Source organism: Lontra canadensis, unplaced genomic scaffold (assembly GCF_010015895.1).
Source record: "Lontra canadensis isolate GAN:19392208 unplaced genomic scaffold, GSC_riverotter_1.0 scaffold159, whole genome shotgun sequence".
Classification (NCBI taxonomy): Eukaryota; Metazoa; Chordata; class Mammalia; order Carnivora; family Mustelidae; genus Lontra; species Lontra canadensis.
In genome coordinates this window covers 675,570-692,374 of record NW_022631153.1, presented here as the reverse complement: position 1 = coordinate 692,374, position 16,805 = coordinate 675,570, and the positions used below count along the sequence as shown (strand labels likewise).

General features: G+C 43.4%; 1 protein-coding gene across 1 annotated transcript in view; it reads left to right on the top strand.

Moving 5' to 3' along the window:
* MTMR7 (myotubularin related protein 7) overlaps positions 1-16,805 on the top strand; it is a 109,253-nt gene that overhangs the window by 75,156 nt on the left and 17,292 nt on the right. Inside the window, exon 7 of the mRNA XM_032844952.1 lies at positions 8,471-8,603. Within this exon, the coding sequence (XP_032700843.1) occupies positions 8,471-8,603 (133 nt within the window). The remainder of the gene's footprint in view (positions 1-8,470; positions 8,604-16,805) is intronic.

Sequence of the window (16,805 nt, the reverse complement as noted above, 5' to 3'; positions counted from 1 at the left end):
CATTCCATTTATGTAATAATAATTATAAAATTATATATAACTATATATAACTATATAAAAATTATATAGTACTCTATGCATTTAAAGAATCTGCGGGGGTGGTATACGCCACCAAAAACAGTGGTTTTTCCTGTGGGGTAAAAGGAGGATTTTAAGAAATCGTTTACCTTATAATAATTACAGTCCAAAATTTTTTTTAATCATGAAAAGGTTCAAAGAGCAGAGGACCTTAAATTCTAAACATAGTTACCACATAGCCAACAATTCTACTCCTAACTTGAGAGAAATGAAAACATATGCCCACCAAAAACTTACCTGTGACTATTTCTTCATAGTTAATAATAACTGAAAAGTAGAGACAACCACTTCTTCATAGTTAATAATAACTGAAAAGTAGAGACAACCACATGGCCATCCACTGAGAATGAATTACTAAGATGTGGTATATCCATTCAGTGGAATATTATTTGGCTATAAAAAGGAAAGCAGTACTTCCTATACTACAACACAGATGGACCTTGAGAACATTACCCTAAGGGAAAGAAGCCCGTCACAGGGGCCCATGCCTCGTATGAGTCCGTTTGTGTGAAATGTCCGGAAAAGACGGATCCATAGAGACGGAAGGTAAGCTGGTGGTTGCCTTGGGCTAAGAGGACTGACTGGAGGAAGTGGAGGTGACAGCTAATGGGTAGAGGGTTTCATTTTGGGGGAATTAAAGTATTCTAGAAATAGAATGTGGTCATCGTTACACAACTCCGTAAATACACCGAACACCACTGAATCGTGCACTTTGAGCGGATGAATTGTGCGGCCTGGGAGTTATGTGTCAACGAAGCTATTTTTAAAAAGAGCATAAGGACACAAGAAACATCAGAACAGGAAGCAGGAAGTACGACCAACAGCCCCAGTCACTAAAAAATATACACGGACGTTAAGAATAGCTAACTATAGACATAGCCTGCACTCATGGGCCATATGAGAATTGAGAATTGGATATTATCCATTACGTAGGCCCTCAGACCCTGGCAGTTTTCAATGCTTCTCTAAGCCTCATTTCATCAAATACTGTGATTCTCGGCCTGATTCCCTTAATGTGATGTTTTCCTGGTGTAAGAGCAGCGCCCTAGTCATACCCTTGACCTCCAGCAGTCCCATGCTCCCGATGGCAGCGCAGCAGTGGGATAACTGTGGGTGGGGAGGCGGCGAAGGCCTCCTTCCCAGACACCAGATCAGCAAATCAGTCCCAAGATCAACGATAAAACCCATGTTAGAGCTGGAGCCCATTCTAGCAGATGACACGTGGAGAATTCTCTTCCTTTTAAGTCATGTGAAAACAAAACACACTGGTAAGAATCTCAAACTGGAAAACAAAACAAAAACAAAACGAAGCTGCTCTGCTGGCAGATTTTCACTTGAAAGCCACCAGGAGCCCTCTGACTTGACGGTTCTCTTTGGGTGTGGGCTTTTCTCTCTGGCTGATCGCACTGCTGCCCCTCCCTTCTAACCTCAACTGTTTTCTGTCCTCTTCATTGTACCTTTCACGTAAGTCAAGTGCAGCTGCTTGGAATTTCCTCATGACCCGAGGGGAATTGAAGAATGCCTGCGTCTCAGGCACATGCGGAGCCCAGGAAAGGAAATGATGGGCAGGGCTTTCTTGAATTGGGGTGCCCTTCTCCTGTACTGCATTCCCAGATTTAAATAAAGCCAGACAGATGCACCTACTCATTTCAGAGCTGGTAATCCAAGTGTGTACTATACCACATAAACCTTCTGGAAAATGTGGTAGCTGTTGAGCCAGGCACATCCCGGCTTTAAAATGAATTAATCCAGAGGATTTGATTTGAAGGGTATATTTAGCACGAAGCATGTTTACTCATGGCGATAAGAAGTTTGAGGCTGACCCATTAAAGAAAACTGGTGTCTCATCCGAGTGCCCGTTGTGTATCTGCTTCCCTGGTCACACACTTCACAGGAGTTCTGAACTCTCTGCTTAGGCCTCTCTTTCTTTTCAAGAACAAGTCTGTTGACTTTTGGTTCCCGAGCATTAGGCTTCCTTGGTAGCCGGGGACAGGCGCCCATGGTTGCTATAGGTGGTAGAAGTGGGCACTGGGGCCCTGCCCCGAGTTTGCTCTCTGGTTGAACTAAAAAGAGAAGGGCCTGGGTGGCTCAGTTGTTAAGCGTCTGCCTTCAGCTCTGGTCATGATCCCAACATCCTGGGATCAAAGCCCCACATTGGGCTCTCTGCTTAGTGGGAAGCCTCCTTCTCCCGCTCCCACTCTCCCTGCTTGTGTTCCCTCTGTCGCTGTGTCTCTCTCTATCAAATAAATAAATAAAACCTTAAAAAAAAAGAGAGAGAGAGACAGAGAGAAGGGATCAGGAGGCATCTGGATCATTCCTGCCCTGAGAGCGAGGCTCGCCCCACACGCTGCCTGTTGAGATGAGAGCCTCCTGAATTGTTTGTTGACACTAAAATCTTGGGAGGCAGAGATGGTGAGGTCCCAGCATGTATTGAATATCTGCTCAAAAACAACTCTGCGCTTGAGGGCATATATTCCTGCTGGGATTTGGTGTCTTAAGAAGATAGGAAACCGGGGCGCCCGGGTGGCTCAGTGGGTTAAGCCTCTGCCTTCAGCTCAGGTCATGATCCCAGGGTCCTGGGATTGAGTCCTCCATAGGGTTCCCTGCTCAGCGGGGAGTCTGCTTCCCCCTCTCTCTGACTGCCTCTCCACCTACTTGTGATCTCTCTCTCTTTCTCTGTGTTAAGTAAATAAAATCTTAAAAAAAAAAAAAAAGAAGATAGGAAACCATATGAATGCAGTGGATGTTGAATTGTAAAACGAGAGGAGCTCAATTTTCTGTCAACCTTGTCAATGACTTCGTGTTACTTTTAGTCGGGGACTTTGCTGAGCTTATAAAAATGCTCGTTTAATTCTTAAAGTAATCCTGAAAATGAGATGTTTTCTTTTTATGGAGAGGGCTTAGATTTCGAGAGGTTAAGTATAAATGTGCCCAAGGTCGCACAGTTGAGGACAGACCCGCATGCCGGTGTAGGCTCACCTGTGGCCGAAGCCTGGCTCCGCCCACGGGCCGTGATGCCTTTCACTGCAGTGTCCCGGGGAGCCTTGCGTCTGCCTCAGCCTCAGCAGGGCTGCCACCTCCGAGCATACCGTAGTGAAGTTGGAGACACAGAGCTGTAGAACCTCCCAGAAGCTCATCCAGAATCAGGCCAGGGCCAGAGGGGCCAGCAGGGCTCTGAGCTGGACTCTGCCAACAGCACCCTGGGAGGGAGCCCCGAGGAGTACTGAGAAGGGCACGAGCGATGCTGAGAAGGGCGGAGGTTGGCGGCCACCTGCCTCCGCTGATGCTCTGCCTTTTGTCCTTGCTGCTTCCCTCAAAGAGGGCTTTGTGGTTATGGTTTCTAATTGCTCCCTGTAAGCAGGTTTTTAGTTGCATTATGGGATGCTGGCAGTTTTTATGTTTCTCTGGGATCAGTAATGAGGTGGCTTCTACTCACCAAGTCCCATGGGGGGTGGGGGTAGGATCTGAGAGAGTCCGTCGTAAAGATTGGGGCACCTGAAAGAGGAGAACGTAGGACCTCCTCTTTTAGTGGGGTGTGTCCCGTCCCTGCTGACGGCTGCCGTGCTGTGGTGAGCAGGGGGAAAGGGAATTGGAGAACAGCAGGGCTCAGAGAGATGGTGTGGTCTGCACCCCTGTTGGGTAGTGCAAGGATGGAGGGATTTCCCATGGGTCAAGTTCACACTGAGGAAGAAAGTACACAGGAGCCATCTTGCTAGTGTCCCTCCAAAGAGGGCTTGTCCCCTAGCAGTCCCCAGCTGCATGTGACTGAGGGGTATTTGCTGGGGAGGCAAGTTGAGGGGATTAGAAGAGGCTGAAGCCAGGGGGATCTCCCATGTCAGTGACCTGTGTACCTCGTATCTTCACGAGCCCACATGCAGGCCCTAGGAGAAGCAGCATTTGGACCCTTGCAGTGAGAGGGCAGTGATGGACGGCAGGTGTGTCCAGAAAAGCAGTGACGTCAATAGAGAAAGAATTGTGGTCTTGCCAGGTTCATAAAGAGATGTTTACCCCTATCCCTCTTCTGTACCTACCTCCCCCACACACCATCCAAAGCAGATAGGGCCGAGAAGAAAGAGGAACGGGAGGGGAGTCAGAAAGCAGACCCCTCACCCGTCCCCATAGTCTGTAATGAGGGAAAGAGATAATTTTGTATCTTATATGGGATTGGAATTTAAAATGGAGCCGGATGGTGATTTTTCTCTCTGAGTGTAAGCCAAAAGCTATTCATTCTGCCTAAGATGCCCTCCGGGATAGGAAAGGAGGATTTCACTTGCAGAGTTGTACACGGTAGTTGCGAGAAAGCAAGCCTTCTCATATTTTCATGTTATGTCACAAGTTCAGGCTCTTGATTTCACGAGTTAGAGATGGAGGGAGGGAAAGAAGCGTCATGTGACACTGGCTGCTAGGCTGGGGCCCAGGCCTCCTCCTGCCAAGATAACTTTTGTTCTCATTTCCCAACCCTGTCAGATCAGCTCCTGTCATTATGCAGGTACAGAATGTGCTCTGCTGAAATCTGAGACTGAGGGCTAAGAGACTTGTAGTCTTCGGAGTGACCAGGCTGGCCATTAAGTTGATATCAAGATTATCGTTGGCGAAGTTCTCCTGGTTTTGGTGTGTCTGACGGATGGATTGATTGACGGTCACAGGAAGAATCTGATTCTGTTACTTAACATTCTTGGCCCGTTCACCTCTCCCCTTCACTACGACATTCAGTCCTTTGTCCAGCCAGTCAGCCCGTCAGTAAATCTTTCCTGAGTCCCGCTGTGTGCCAGGCGGAGGCGTATGGCCACACGCCGGGTCTGCAGGCTCCCCGCGGAGCCTACGTCCTCCACCGCAGCCCAGCGGGTCTTCTCCACCGTCTACATGACATCCTAAAATGTTCCAACAAACCTGCTCAGAATCCTTCAGTTGCTCTCAACCGCCATTAGCCTTCTGATTCGGCCTCTCTGTAGAGGACTCGAAATTTTTAGCCTGTCTTGCTCCTGCCACCATCCGTGAACCATCAACTCTGGTCGGCTCCGGTCGGCTCACGGATACCCATCTGCCCCTTGATTTTGTGTCCCACCTCTTCTGGAATGCCCTCTTCTTTGTCTCCATTTCCCAGATGACTAAGTCCACCTCAAGGCTTTTTGCTTTCATGAGACGGGATCCCCGACCCCCTAGGCCACATGGTGCTGGTCCCCATTTGAACTCCTGTCACTTTCCCGGCCTCTGCTGGTCACTCAGCCCCTGCCTAGTCCTGGCCAATGGAGTCCGTTATTGTCTGTGTGCTTTCCCTGCCACACTCCCAAGTTTATGGTGGCAGGAACAGCTTCTTATTCATCTTTTTTATTCTGTTCAGCATCTGACACACAGTAAGTATTCATTAAGAGTTTGTGGAGGGGCGCCTGGGCTCAGTCAATTACGTGTCTGCCTTCAGCGCGGGTCATGATCTCAGGGTCCTGGGATGTGGTCCCATGTTGGGCTCCCTGCTCAGTGGGGAGCCTGCTTCTTCTCCCTCTGCCTCTCCCTCTGTTTGTGCTGTCTCTGTCTCTCTCTCAAATTAAAAAAAAAAAAAGGGTTTGTGGAGAAATGAGTGGGTTCTTTTTATTTCACTGATAAGCTTTTCTGCCCCCAAAGATGCTGAGATTATCAAAGTGTGTAGAGATCTTGGGTAAGAAAATGGCATTTTTTCTCAGCTCTGCATGTCATTTGTCTATTGTCTTCCTTACACATAAATTGAACCTGGAATGCAGTTACCTCCACTGTTTTACTTCTTTGAGAATTTTTTGGAATTGAGCTGAATAGCTTTTCCTTCGCTCGTGAGAGCTGGAGTTCTCAGCCAAAGGCAAGGGGGACAAATTAGACTTATTCTAATACTGTTTGATTTACACAAGGCAGACTCTATCTGGAAATTTATAAAATAGGTCCAGGATAGCTTCTTGAATTTTTATTAATTCTAAAACCATACTTCCTGCTCTGAGGGTTCAGCATTTGCTACACTATCCTGATTAAGTCCCCAGTGAAATCTGTGGAAACCTTGACAAAGTACACTTCGGATGCTAGATTAAATATCGCCATCTTCTGTTCATTATGAGAAGTACCATTGAATTCCAAGAAGCCATCTTGTGTCGCTCCTTTGCTTTGAAAGACTATCAACAAATTATCCTAGGTCACAGGGACTCAACTGTGTAAGAATATGAACAGAGTTCTAATTATACATTCAAAGGATAGTACTAATGGTATTTGGGGTTTTATTTACTACACTATTTAAAAAGGATATCTCTGCAGTATGTGGTAGGGAGGCCTAATTTGAATTATTTAAGATACCGAAGAAATATAAGGCTCATGTAGCATCAGGATTCTTGCAAGTAATCTATTAATTGTTTTATTTTATAAAGTTTGTTGAAAAGGATAGAGCAACAGCTTTGGAAAATAATCATGCAAAGGAGTGATATTTTATAACAGTATATTTCAAAAGAATAATGCCTATAGGTAATTTTGGAAAAAAATTCCCCTTAAAATATTTAAAGATTTTAAAGCATAAACATGAGTTGTCTTCAAAATAACATCATTTATATATATATATATATATATATATATATATATATATTTTTTTTTTTTTTTTTTTTTTCCCCTTGAGGAAGGCCAAACCCTTTATTCTCAGAGCATGCCCAGGAGAAAGGTGGCAATCACTGGAAGCAGTGTCTTGGGCTTATGTCACAGGTGCTAAATTGTGAGCAGGACTGCTATGGAGAAGGGAGGTGTCCACTAGCCCCAGCTCTGAGTGGCACCGGCTTGCCCTCTGCTGTTTCATTTTTCACTTCTAATACCTGTTATGTCTATTATTTGAATTACAAACCTAATAGATTTTAGTAACAAAGAATACAGAGGCATCAAAAGTAGTATTTGTAGTGTCCCCTGGTGCTTATCACCTCAGTGTTTCTGCTCTAATTGTTGCCATGTTGGTATCCACGTTCATAGGTTTTGTTTTTGTGTGTGTTTGTAGCTTTAATCTGCTTAATCAAACATGTATAAGCATAAATCCGTATCTGTACGTTGTTTTATGAGGAATGAGATTACTGAATGAATATTATTCTTTAGGTTACTTTTTTCACTTAATGATGTCATGGGCCAATACCGAATCAGTCTGTCTGTCTCTATGTCTGTCTCTCTTTTTTTCCTCTCTCTCTTTCTAAAATCCATGTCTTTTTGTCTTTTTTGTAGAAGTTCATGGTGTGAATATACCATAATTTATCGACCTGTTGCCCTATTGAGATAGTCATAGGTTTTCAGGTTTTTACTATTATAGAGTTTTAATAAACATCCTTGGGCATCTGTCTTTATATGCTTATAGTTTTAATTGTGTAAAGATCAGATCTGTGCCAAAGAATATTTTTGCTTTTAACTAAGCTTGGTTTTTAGATTTTTTTTAACTTGGCTTTTTGAGAAGTATTTGTTAATTTGTGAAATGGATATATTTTTTTCTGGTGGTGAGTGCCTGGTGTCAGTTCTCTGCCTGCCTTTTGTGGACCAAAGAAGAACATGGTCAGTGACTAGCGCTTTCTAGGATGTGACCACCTGCTTAGCCCAACAGCAAGGATAGAATTGAGCAGTGATACACCCATTCCAGAAATGTATATATTTCCCAGCTATGGCAGGACTTGTCCCCTTCCTGGTTTTAGTTACACAGGACGGGGGCACAGGTTTGCATTTAACAAAATTCTTCGAAGTCCCTTATCTTTAACCCAGTTTGTACTGGGAAATCCCCACCAAATACAGCACTGTAGTAATGAAAGTGGCCCAGAAGCCCTCCTAGCAGGTCTCTAGATTGAAATTTAAGAGCCTGGAGAAAATGGCTCTGGAGATAGTTCTACATGCACTCACCATTTTAGTCCGTGACTCCTGCTCAAGGTTTAATTGGGGGATTCTTGTAGGCAAATTAAGATCACACCACAATTCCTATTGGATAATGAGTTTATTGGCAATATAATACTGGAAGATACAATTTAAGTTACAGAGTTTTGGACTGCCAGCTGTATCTGCTAATACTCTTCTGCCAACCTACAGGTTATATCATTTGGTTGAGTGAGGACAATTTGGTTCTATCACAGAATTCTATATTCAATTTGTCATCTCCGGTGGAACCGCGAAAGGCCTCTCCAGAAGGGTTTATCTGTAGAATGCTTTCCCGCTAAGGAAGTGTTCCTCACACCAACACGTTTATGCTGTGGAATATAAGCTCAGCCTGAGTGCCTGGAATCACTATGCTCAGCAGAATGTTCCAGTGATTTCAAGCTTGTTGTGTTTCCGCACGCCATTTTGAATGCTGTTATCACCATCGGTGAGATGTTCTGATTGTTTTATGCGCTGAATATCATTGGTGACTGCTCTGTTTTGCTGACCACTGCAGCTCAATGCGATGGCAAATCGTGCTGCAGGGAAAGGCTATGAGAACGAAGACAACTACTCCAATATCAAGTTTCAGTTTATCGGAATAGAGAACATCCATGTCATGAGGAGCAGTCTGCAGAAAATGCTGGAAGGTAAGCCATTGCCTTATGCATAGCATTAAAAAAAATACAGTGAAAGGTTGTAATGTCAAGCAGAATAAGATAGTCTTTTGTTTTTTAAGTTGTTTGCACAATGATGCTGTTTATATAGGTGGGATAAGTTGAGAAGAGAATATTGTATTGCAAGGACTACTTAAACATTTAAGCCTTTCTCTTGTTTTTTGTAAGTGTCATGGGGAAATGGTTTTTCACTTGGTTAGCAGAGTCAGGCAGTGTACAGTGTTTAGAGTATACAATGAAAGTGCACAGGAGTGTGCACAGGAGTGTTTTTTCTTTCTCCCTCATGATATTAGTTTAACCCACATTCAAGGCCATTTAGATCAAGCAGTCCTGCATTTAAAGCAATAACTAGCTCTGTTCATGTATGGATATTGAGTTGTATAAAATGAATCCGAGTGGACAAATGGCCATTAGAAGGGAGGGTGTTGGAGGTGCTGGAGGGCCTTGAGCAGCACATTCCTGATTTCCATTCTCCTTCCTGGATTCCCTGGGTCAGCTCTCTTGCTCTGAAGCCCAGCAGTCACCTTCACTGGGCTGTTACCTGCTATAAAACAATCTAATCATTTCTCAAGGGCAGCAATTACTGCAGTGCACCTGCGCATACATCCCTTCCCCGCTTGGCGTTCCCCACGCCCCCCCCCCGACACCTACCCCAGTCCCTCATACCACAGGACACAGCCACTCAGGCTTATGGGGGAGGAAATGACAAAGATGGATTATGTGATGTACAATGGCCATTCTTGTGGCCAAACGAGCCATAAGCTGATTGGCAGAAATTCTGCATTTCAAGCAAAACCAGCCTCCTTTACTGCTTATGCTCCATGTGATTGTAAAGGCGTGTAAGGAGGAATGTGTTGCCATAGTCCACAACTTCTGGCTCTAGCGGGAACCGCAGAGAAAGGGGGCCCTTTGCTTTGTACCTTGGGGTCCTGGAGAGGCTGCGAATGCTGTGCTCGCTCTTGGGGGGAGGCCCTGAAAAGGTGGAGTTGCGTGTGAGGACAGTGGGCTGCCTGAACAGGAAACTTGGGGTGGAATGGAGGAGGACAAAGAAAGTGCTGAATTCCCTTTTTCTAGGGGTACACATTTGCTCTCAGTTAGTATGTCGTTCTCTGCTTCATAGGAAGGACGGGGGTAGTGAGAGCCTGCCAGTGGGGCTGGAGGGCCTTGAGCAACACATTCCTGATTTTCATTCTCCTTCTTGGATTCCCTGCGTCTGCTCTCTTGCTTTGAAGCCCAGCAGTCACCTTCACTGGGCTGTTACCTGCCATAAAACGAGAAGCTTGGACTAATAATTTCTTTGGGTCCTTCCAGCTTTGTCGGGTCTGTGACTCTATGGGTTGCAAATAGTTGAATCTTGTACATTTGAATGATTAGACAAAATCTCATCCTAAACCTGAAAAAAAAAAAAAAATCTGCCCCAGAGAATCTCCGCCTTATTTTCACATATCATCTGCCATGTCTCAGACCACTGTAACAATATCATGGGCATGATTTTTGAGCTTTTTTTTTTTTTTTTAAGATTTTATTTGAGAGAAAGAGACAGAGACACAGAGCATGAGCGGGGGGAGGGGCAGAGGGAGAGGAACAAATACACCCTGGTGTGCGGGGAGCTGGACATGGGGCTCGATCCCAGGACCCTGAGATCATGACCTGAGCTGAAGGCAGACCCTTAACAGACTGAGCCACCCACTCTTTGAGCTTCTTAAACTTCTGGAGATAATCATGGGCAGTGTGGCTGTCCTTGCTATAAGTTGTGCCTTTTAAAGGTGTCAAAAAATCGGACTAGCTTTGTCCTGTTATTAAAAGGGTAGTCTAACATTAGTATGAAAGGTGTGCATCACTGCCAAAATCATCAAAAAACATCTAGGGTGATACGCTTCATATTTTTCATTTAGTGATTTCGTAAGTGGACTTCCGACAACACACATTTTCTTCAATGCACAAAGTAGTTCTTAGAAGTTTTTATAACCTATCACTCTGACTTTAGTTTTGGAACTAGCGCTTATCTGGTCTCTTATTAGGAACCATTCCTCCTGTCCTTCTATCTGTGGTCTGACAGTCTCCTTCGAAATCAGCAAACTGACCGAGTCCTGTAGTGCAATCCCTGTTACGTGAGGGATCACGGTAACTGGACATCACTTTCCAGCCCTCTGTCAGCGCAGTAAGCAAGGACAACCTTCTGGATGCCTTTCAGGGAACTTGACCAATGTTTGACTATCTGTTTTTACCAAGTAAATTATAAACCAATTGTGGAGGCTCAGCTGATGAAGTGATGCAATCAGTCCCCCCTTCTAGGGCTTTTCAGGCTTCCAACAGCCTCCTTGGCATCAAAGAGATTGGAAGATTTGTGCTGCTGGTGACTTGGTAGGAAGAGTGCTAGTACATTTTTATTCGTGGTTATTATTGTCTTTGATTTTTTTTTTAACCACCGCTAATTAATATTACCAGAATAGAATTTGAATAACAGAAGAGAAAAAAATTGTTTGCATTCTGGCTCTGTCTGTGAGCAAGAGCTGCAGGATATTTCATCAGAAACTGAAATTTAGGACCAAGTTCACATCCGATATAGGTCCTTTTATAGAGCTCACTTAATTTTAACTTTGATTTATAAGTCCTAAAGCAAACTGTGTTGTGGTATTCATACGTCCCAGTGAGATAGTAATGATGCCTTCTAGTTACGTAGCAATTTTGCAATTGATTGTTTTCTACTAGGCTTTCTCTTTTGATCATATAATGTTTTTCCCTCAAATAAGAAAAGGATGCCCTATATTTTCTTTTTTTGTTGGAACAGTCAATAAGAAAGCCCATGCTTCTCTCCATGTGGACCTCTCTTTACATGTTATTCACAACATGGCAGGTTATTTTTTCAAAGCCTAAGTCTCCAGTTCTAGAATCTAGTATATTTTATTTATATATATATTTTTTCTCAGCAAATTATTTCACACACACACATATATATATATATTTATTTCCTTAAGTGGACTCCACACTGGAGCCCAACACAGGGCTTGAATTCATGACTCTGAGATCAAGATCTGGGCTGACATCAAGAGTTGGACACTTAACCGACTGAACCACCCAGACGTCCCACATTTAAAAATATTTTTGTATTACATATTTAATTTAAAATTTAATTTAATTTAAAACATGCACTTCCCAGGATCTCATAACAAAGCAGGATTTGAGCCTAGTACTTTCTATCATGTTAGAGCACTCTTCACTGATTTGTGGATATGGTGTTAGGTTCATGGTAACCACCCACATAGTAATGGTGTTATAGCATCTGCAGTGTGATTACTATGTACTGGACACTCTTTTAATTTTCTCAGGTGTATTCAGTGGTCCTCATGGCAGTCTCGTTAGAGCTATTCTCTTTTTTTTTAATGCAATTAGCCAACATATAGTACTTCATTTGTTTTTGATGTAGTATTCAATGATTCATTAGTTTTGTATAAGACACAGTGCTCATTAGATCATGTGCCCTCCTTAATACCCATCACCCAGTTACCCCATTTCCCACCCCTCCCCTTCCACAACCCTCAGTTTGTTTCCCAGAGTGCAGTCTCTTATGGTTTATCTCCCTCTCTGATTTCTTCCCATTCAGTTTTCCCTCCCTTCCCCTTTTATCCTTTGCACTATTTCTTATATTCCACATGAGTGAAACCATAAGATAATTGTCTTTCTCTGATTGATTTATTTCACTCAGTATAATTCCCTCCAGTTCCATCCATGTTGATGCAAATGGTGGGTATTTATCCCTTCTGATGGCCGAGTAATACTCCATTGTATATATGGACTATATCTTCTTTACCCATTCGTCTGTTGAAGGACATCTTGGCTCCTTCCACAGTTTGGCTATTGTGGACATTGCTGCTATGGACATTGGGGTGCATGTGCCCCTTCGGATCACTACATCTGTATCTTTGGGGCAAATCCCCAGCAGTGCAATTACTGGGTCGTAGGGTAGCTCTATTTTTAACTTCTTGAGGAAACTCCATACCAGTTTCCAGAATGTCCTCATTTTAAAGAGGAGGAAATTGAGGTCAGAGGCTAAGGAACTCACGTAAGCTCACAGCAGTAGACGACAGAACGAAGATTTTCACCTGATCAGTATGGGTCCAGATACCACACTCTTAACCACTTGGCTTTATGGTCTCTTTAGGTAGCCGGTTGGGTAGAAAGTGTCCTGGCCTAAGAGTCTAAAGATCTGGGTTTGGGTTCTAGCTTTATAATCTCCGAATAAACTTAAACAAACCTCATTTCCTGTATTTGTAAAAGAACGTTAACAACATACCATCTCTAACTTACTGATTTATTGAAAAAGTTTCTTGCAAATTATGAAGTATTTTCTTTCCAGTGTAAGGCCTATTATGCTTTCTCTTGAGAGATAATTCTTCACTTGGAAGTAAGTACTGAGTAAATGGGTAGGTTAGTGGGCTATAGATTAATTCAGTCAGCCAGACTTTTTATAGGGAACTTTTCTCAATTTCTTTATTCAAGAGACACAGAGTAATATAGCACAATTTCAGAGGCATGGAAGTGCTTGCCTTATGTTATGGTCAATGTCCACTCAGCAAAAGCCCATCAAAAATAATTTAATAAACCACCTGTCAGGCCTTGTGGATGTTTTCTCAGCAAATTATTTCACAGAGATACAAACCTGAGCCCCATGGCAGGTCATATGGGAATGGGTCCAGAGCACAGGAAGAAAGGCCCGTGTCTGTTCTGTGATTTGGGCAACACTACAGTGAAGAGCTGTTTGGAAGGGACCAGACTCGGTGCAATTTAAGACTAGAATCTTTTTAGCAGGCGCCAAAGTGTAACCGCACTTGTCATATCCCCTGGAACTGTGGGCATTGACGGGAGAACGTTTTGTGGCAAAATCAGGCGGCCCCAGAGATCATATCTGAGCTGCACTTCTGTGTGAAGGTTCTAAGGACAATAATTCAGAGCCTTCATCAGGTGTAGAAAGGACGGTTGAAAGAAGAGAATTTTGAAGATGTCAAGGGAGGCGGCGGGTATTATGGTCTCCGACTTAACTGCTCTGGTCTCCCTCGCAAGTTGCTTTGGGAGCACCGAGGTCTAGAAAGGAACAGTCCCTAACACACCCAGCTCTGAGGGTTCCATGAAACACTTCTTTCTGCTCAGAGTTAAGGCTGTGGTTATCAGTTAAAATGTCCCCTTTGTTGGAGACTTTTTTTTTTTTTAAGATTTTATTTATTTATTTGACAGAGAGAGATCACAAGTAGGCAGAGAGGCAGGCAGAGAGAGAGAGGAGGAAGCAGGCTCCCTTCTGAGCAGAGAGCCCGATGTGGGGCTCGATCCCAGGACCCTGAGATCATGACCTGAGTTGAAAGCAGAGGCTTTAACCCACTGAGCCACCCAGGCGCCCCTGTTGGAGAATTTCTTGCTCACTTCATGTCTTTCTGAGGTGATGGCTAATTCAGCCTAGAAGAAATGGAGCACTTCAACTCTCTACAGATATTCGGATTTAAGTTTTTCATTTTAAAATATTTCCTATTACATCGCCTACAAGTTGATGGAGTTCTAACAGATATGAGCTAATAAAAGGCTATAAAGCTCTTTTTTTTTTTCCTGTTCTCTATGTTTGGACTTTTTACCACTATTAATTTCTTCAATTACTAACCCATTAGATGAGACAGCCAGCAAGACCTGGCTGAAAATCTGGTTATTATCCTTCAAAATTAAGCAACAAAGCATGGTTTTCCACACAGAAAACTCAATTTGCCATTAAAATGGAACTAGATAGCTTCAATCCAAGGTTTTTCAGAGAGCCTTCCACATGACCAACAGACCTGTCCTGTCAGGCTTTACTCGTTATCAATTCATGGTCACTTGGAGGAAAGAGATGGGTCAAGAGCATGTACCTTGCTCTCTGTGGTGTTGTAAGAGGATGTAGAATGTGGCCGATGAGAGCTGGGTGGTATCCGCTAATCTGGACAAGCATATCCTAAGCATTAAGGCACAGAGGAAAGAGCATTGCCCCTTGGGGGCATATGGGCTGTAGACTGGACTCCAGTTCAATAATTTACTGACTGTGTAACTATGGATGATAACTTGGTAAACTTTAACACCTTTCCAATCTTCAAATTGGGAGTAACTAATACCCTGTATGGTAGAGAATGTATGTCGAGTAGCAGGCATAATCCCTGCTTAGAGTAAGTACGACGTTAAGTCAGGGCTCCTGAAGTTCTCCCAGACATTCCTCTGTACATCAGATAGTTACTGAGGGTTTTCTACATGCTGGGCATTGGGTAGAAAAATTCATTCATTAATACAAAATGAAGTATTGATTTTGATGGAGGGCAAAAATCGTGGGCAGGGGAAAAGATGATGCTTGCTTGTTACTGAGGTCTATCCCGGGGTATGGCAGCTCGTCAAATGTTTTAACTGGGCGTCAAAGCCAAAGACTTCATCTCTGGGTGACATTATCAAAGAGAGGACAACAGGGCGCCTGGGTGGCTCAGTGGGTTAAGCCTCTGCCTTCAGCTCAGGTCATGATGTCAGGGTCCTGGGATCGAGTCCCACATCAGGCTCTCTGCTCAGCAGGGAGCCTGCTTCCCCCTCTCTCTCTGCCTGCCTCTCTGCCTACTTGTGATCTCTCTCTCTGTGTGTCAAATAAATAAATTAATTTTTAAAAAAAAGAGGACAACAAAGTGATTTAATGAGAGAATTGTGGCTATTTTCATCCTAGTTATGCTGTCCCTTGATGTTCACTGAGACAATTCAAATTTGTTTTTTTAATCATGATGGCTAGTTTTTGGGTAACTAGGGCATTTGCAAAAGGAATGCTTGCAGAAGACAGTGCCTCCCATGCAACTAAAGATAGACATGACTAATTTTAGTGACAAGGCGAGCTGTTTTTCCATAAGGCTGTAGTTGGGATCTGACAATTCAGTAGTTGCTTGCCAGCGACGGTAAGGTTTAAGATTTGGTGAGAACGTTGGTCCTGGCAGCTTTCACAGCAGGTGTGTTGAGCCCCCCACTTGCTGCCACCATCTTCATCTTACATGATTCCTGAGCTTTCTATCCAGGGCCTGCCGCTAATACTTTCTATCCACCCAGATTTCCTAGCCTCTCAGCATTTTCTCCCAGTCTAGCCTTCTCTATTTTCACTTAAGTTTCCCATTTAGACTTTAAGCCTTACCTTCAGTTAACTTCCTGTTAATCCTGGCTCAGTTGGCATAGTGACTTAATTATTCTCTCTTTGTAGTGGAAAAATATATGGAAATTGGAGTCAAGGGAGTTAGATTCCAATCAAGTGTCCTTACTGGGCTGCTAGCATCTGAACCTGTTCCTCTTCTGTAAGTTGAGAAAATCAGACCTACTGTAGATGTGAGGTTGTGTCAGTTCATTGAGAGAAAACTAAGCCTCAAGCCTTATAGACAGTAGATGTAATATAAATGGGCACATATATACTTTTTATTTGCCACAAGTGGTGTTTTTAGGCACAAATTCACATGCAAAGCTCATAAATGCTGAGGGCATTCTTTTGTGAACCCACTGCTAGATTTCCTTTAGGACAATGGTAATTAGTATTACTGGAATGTATGTGTGTACATGCTTTCATGTTTATTAGCAGCTGGACACACACACACACACACACACACACACACATATGAGTACTTGTGTATACTATTCTCAATGCTATGAACGCTAGCAGTGCTAACACAGGTATAAAGAATTTAGGCTTGATTGCACCTTACCAATTTATATGATCACCAAATTCCTTAAAAGAAAACAAGGTTGTACAAAGTTGGGTTTCGTGGCATTGTTGTATAGCAGTTCCAGAAAGCAGCACGCATGCCCTAGGCTGGAGTCGTTTTAAAGAATAATCACTAATCTTGTTGGTATCCTGTGAAGACGCTAAAATGCAAAGCTCTCCATTATATAGAGTTCTCTATAAAGAGGGCCCACGGTGCTTGGCTTGGGGAGGGAGGAGCATACCACTAACATTAATAAATTGAATACAGTCTGTGCAGAGCTCAGAAGTTTATTCTGTGTCACCGTGGTGGGCTCTGAGTAGAAGGCAAACCATAAAACGGGCTTAACCAAACATTTCCATGTCAAGAGTCCATCATAAAATCCTCTGAATGGGTTCACCTGCTAGGGTGTTCAGTGAAGGGAGATTATTATCCTTTTACCAGTTCTTTG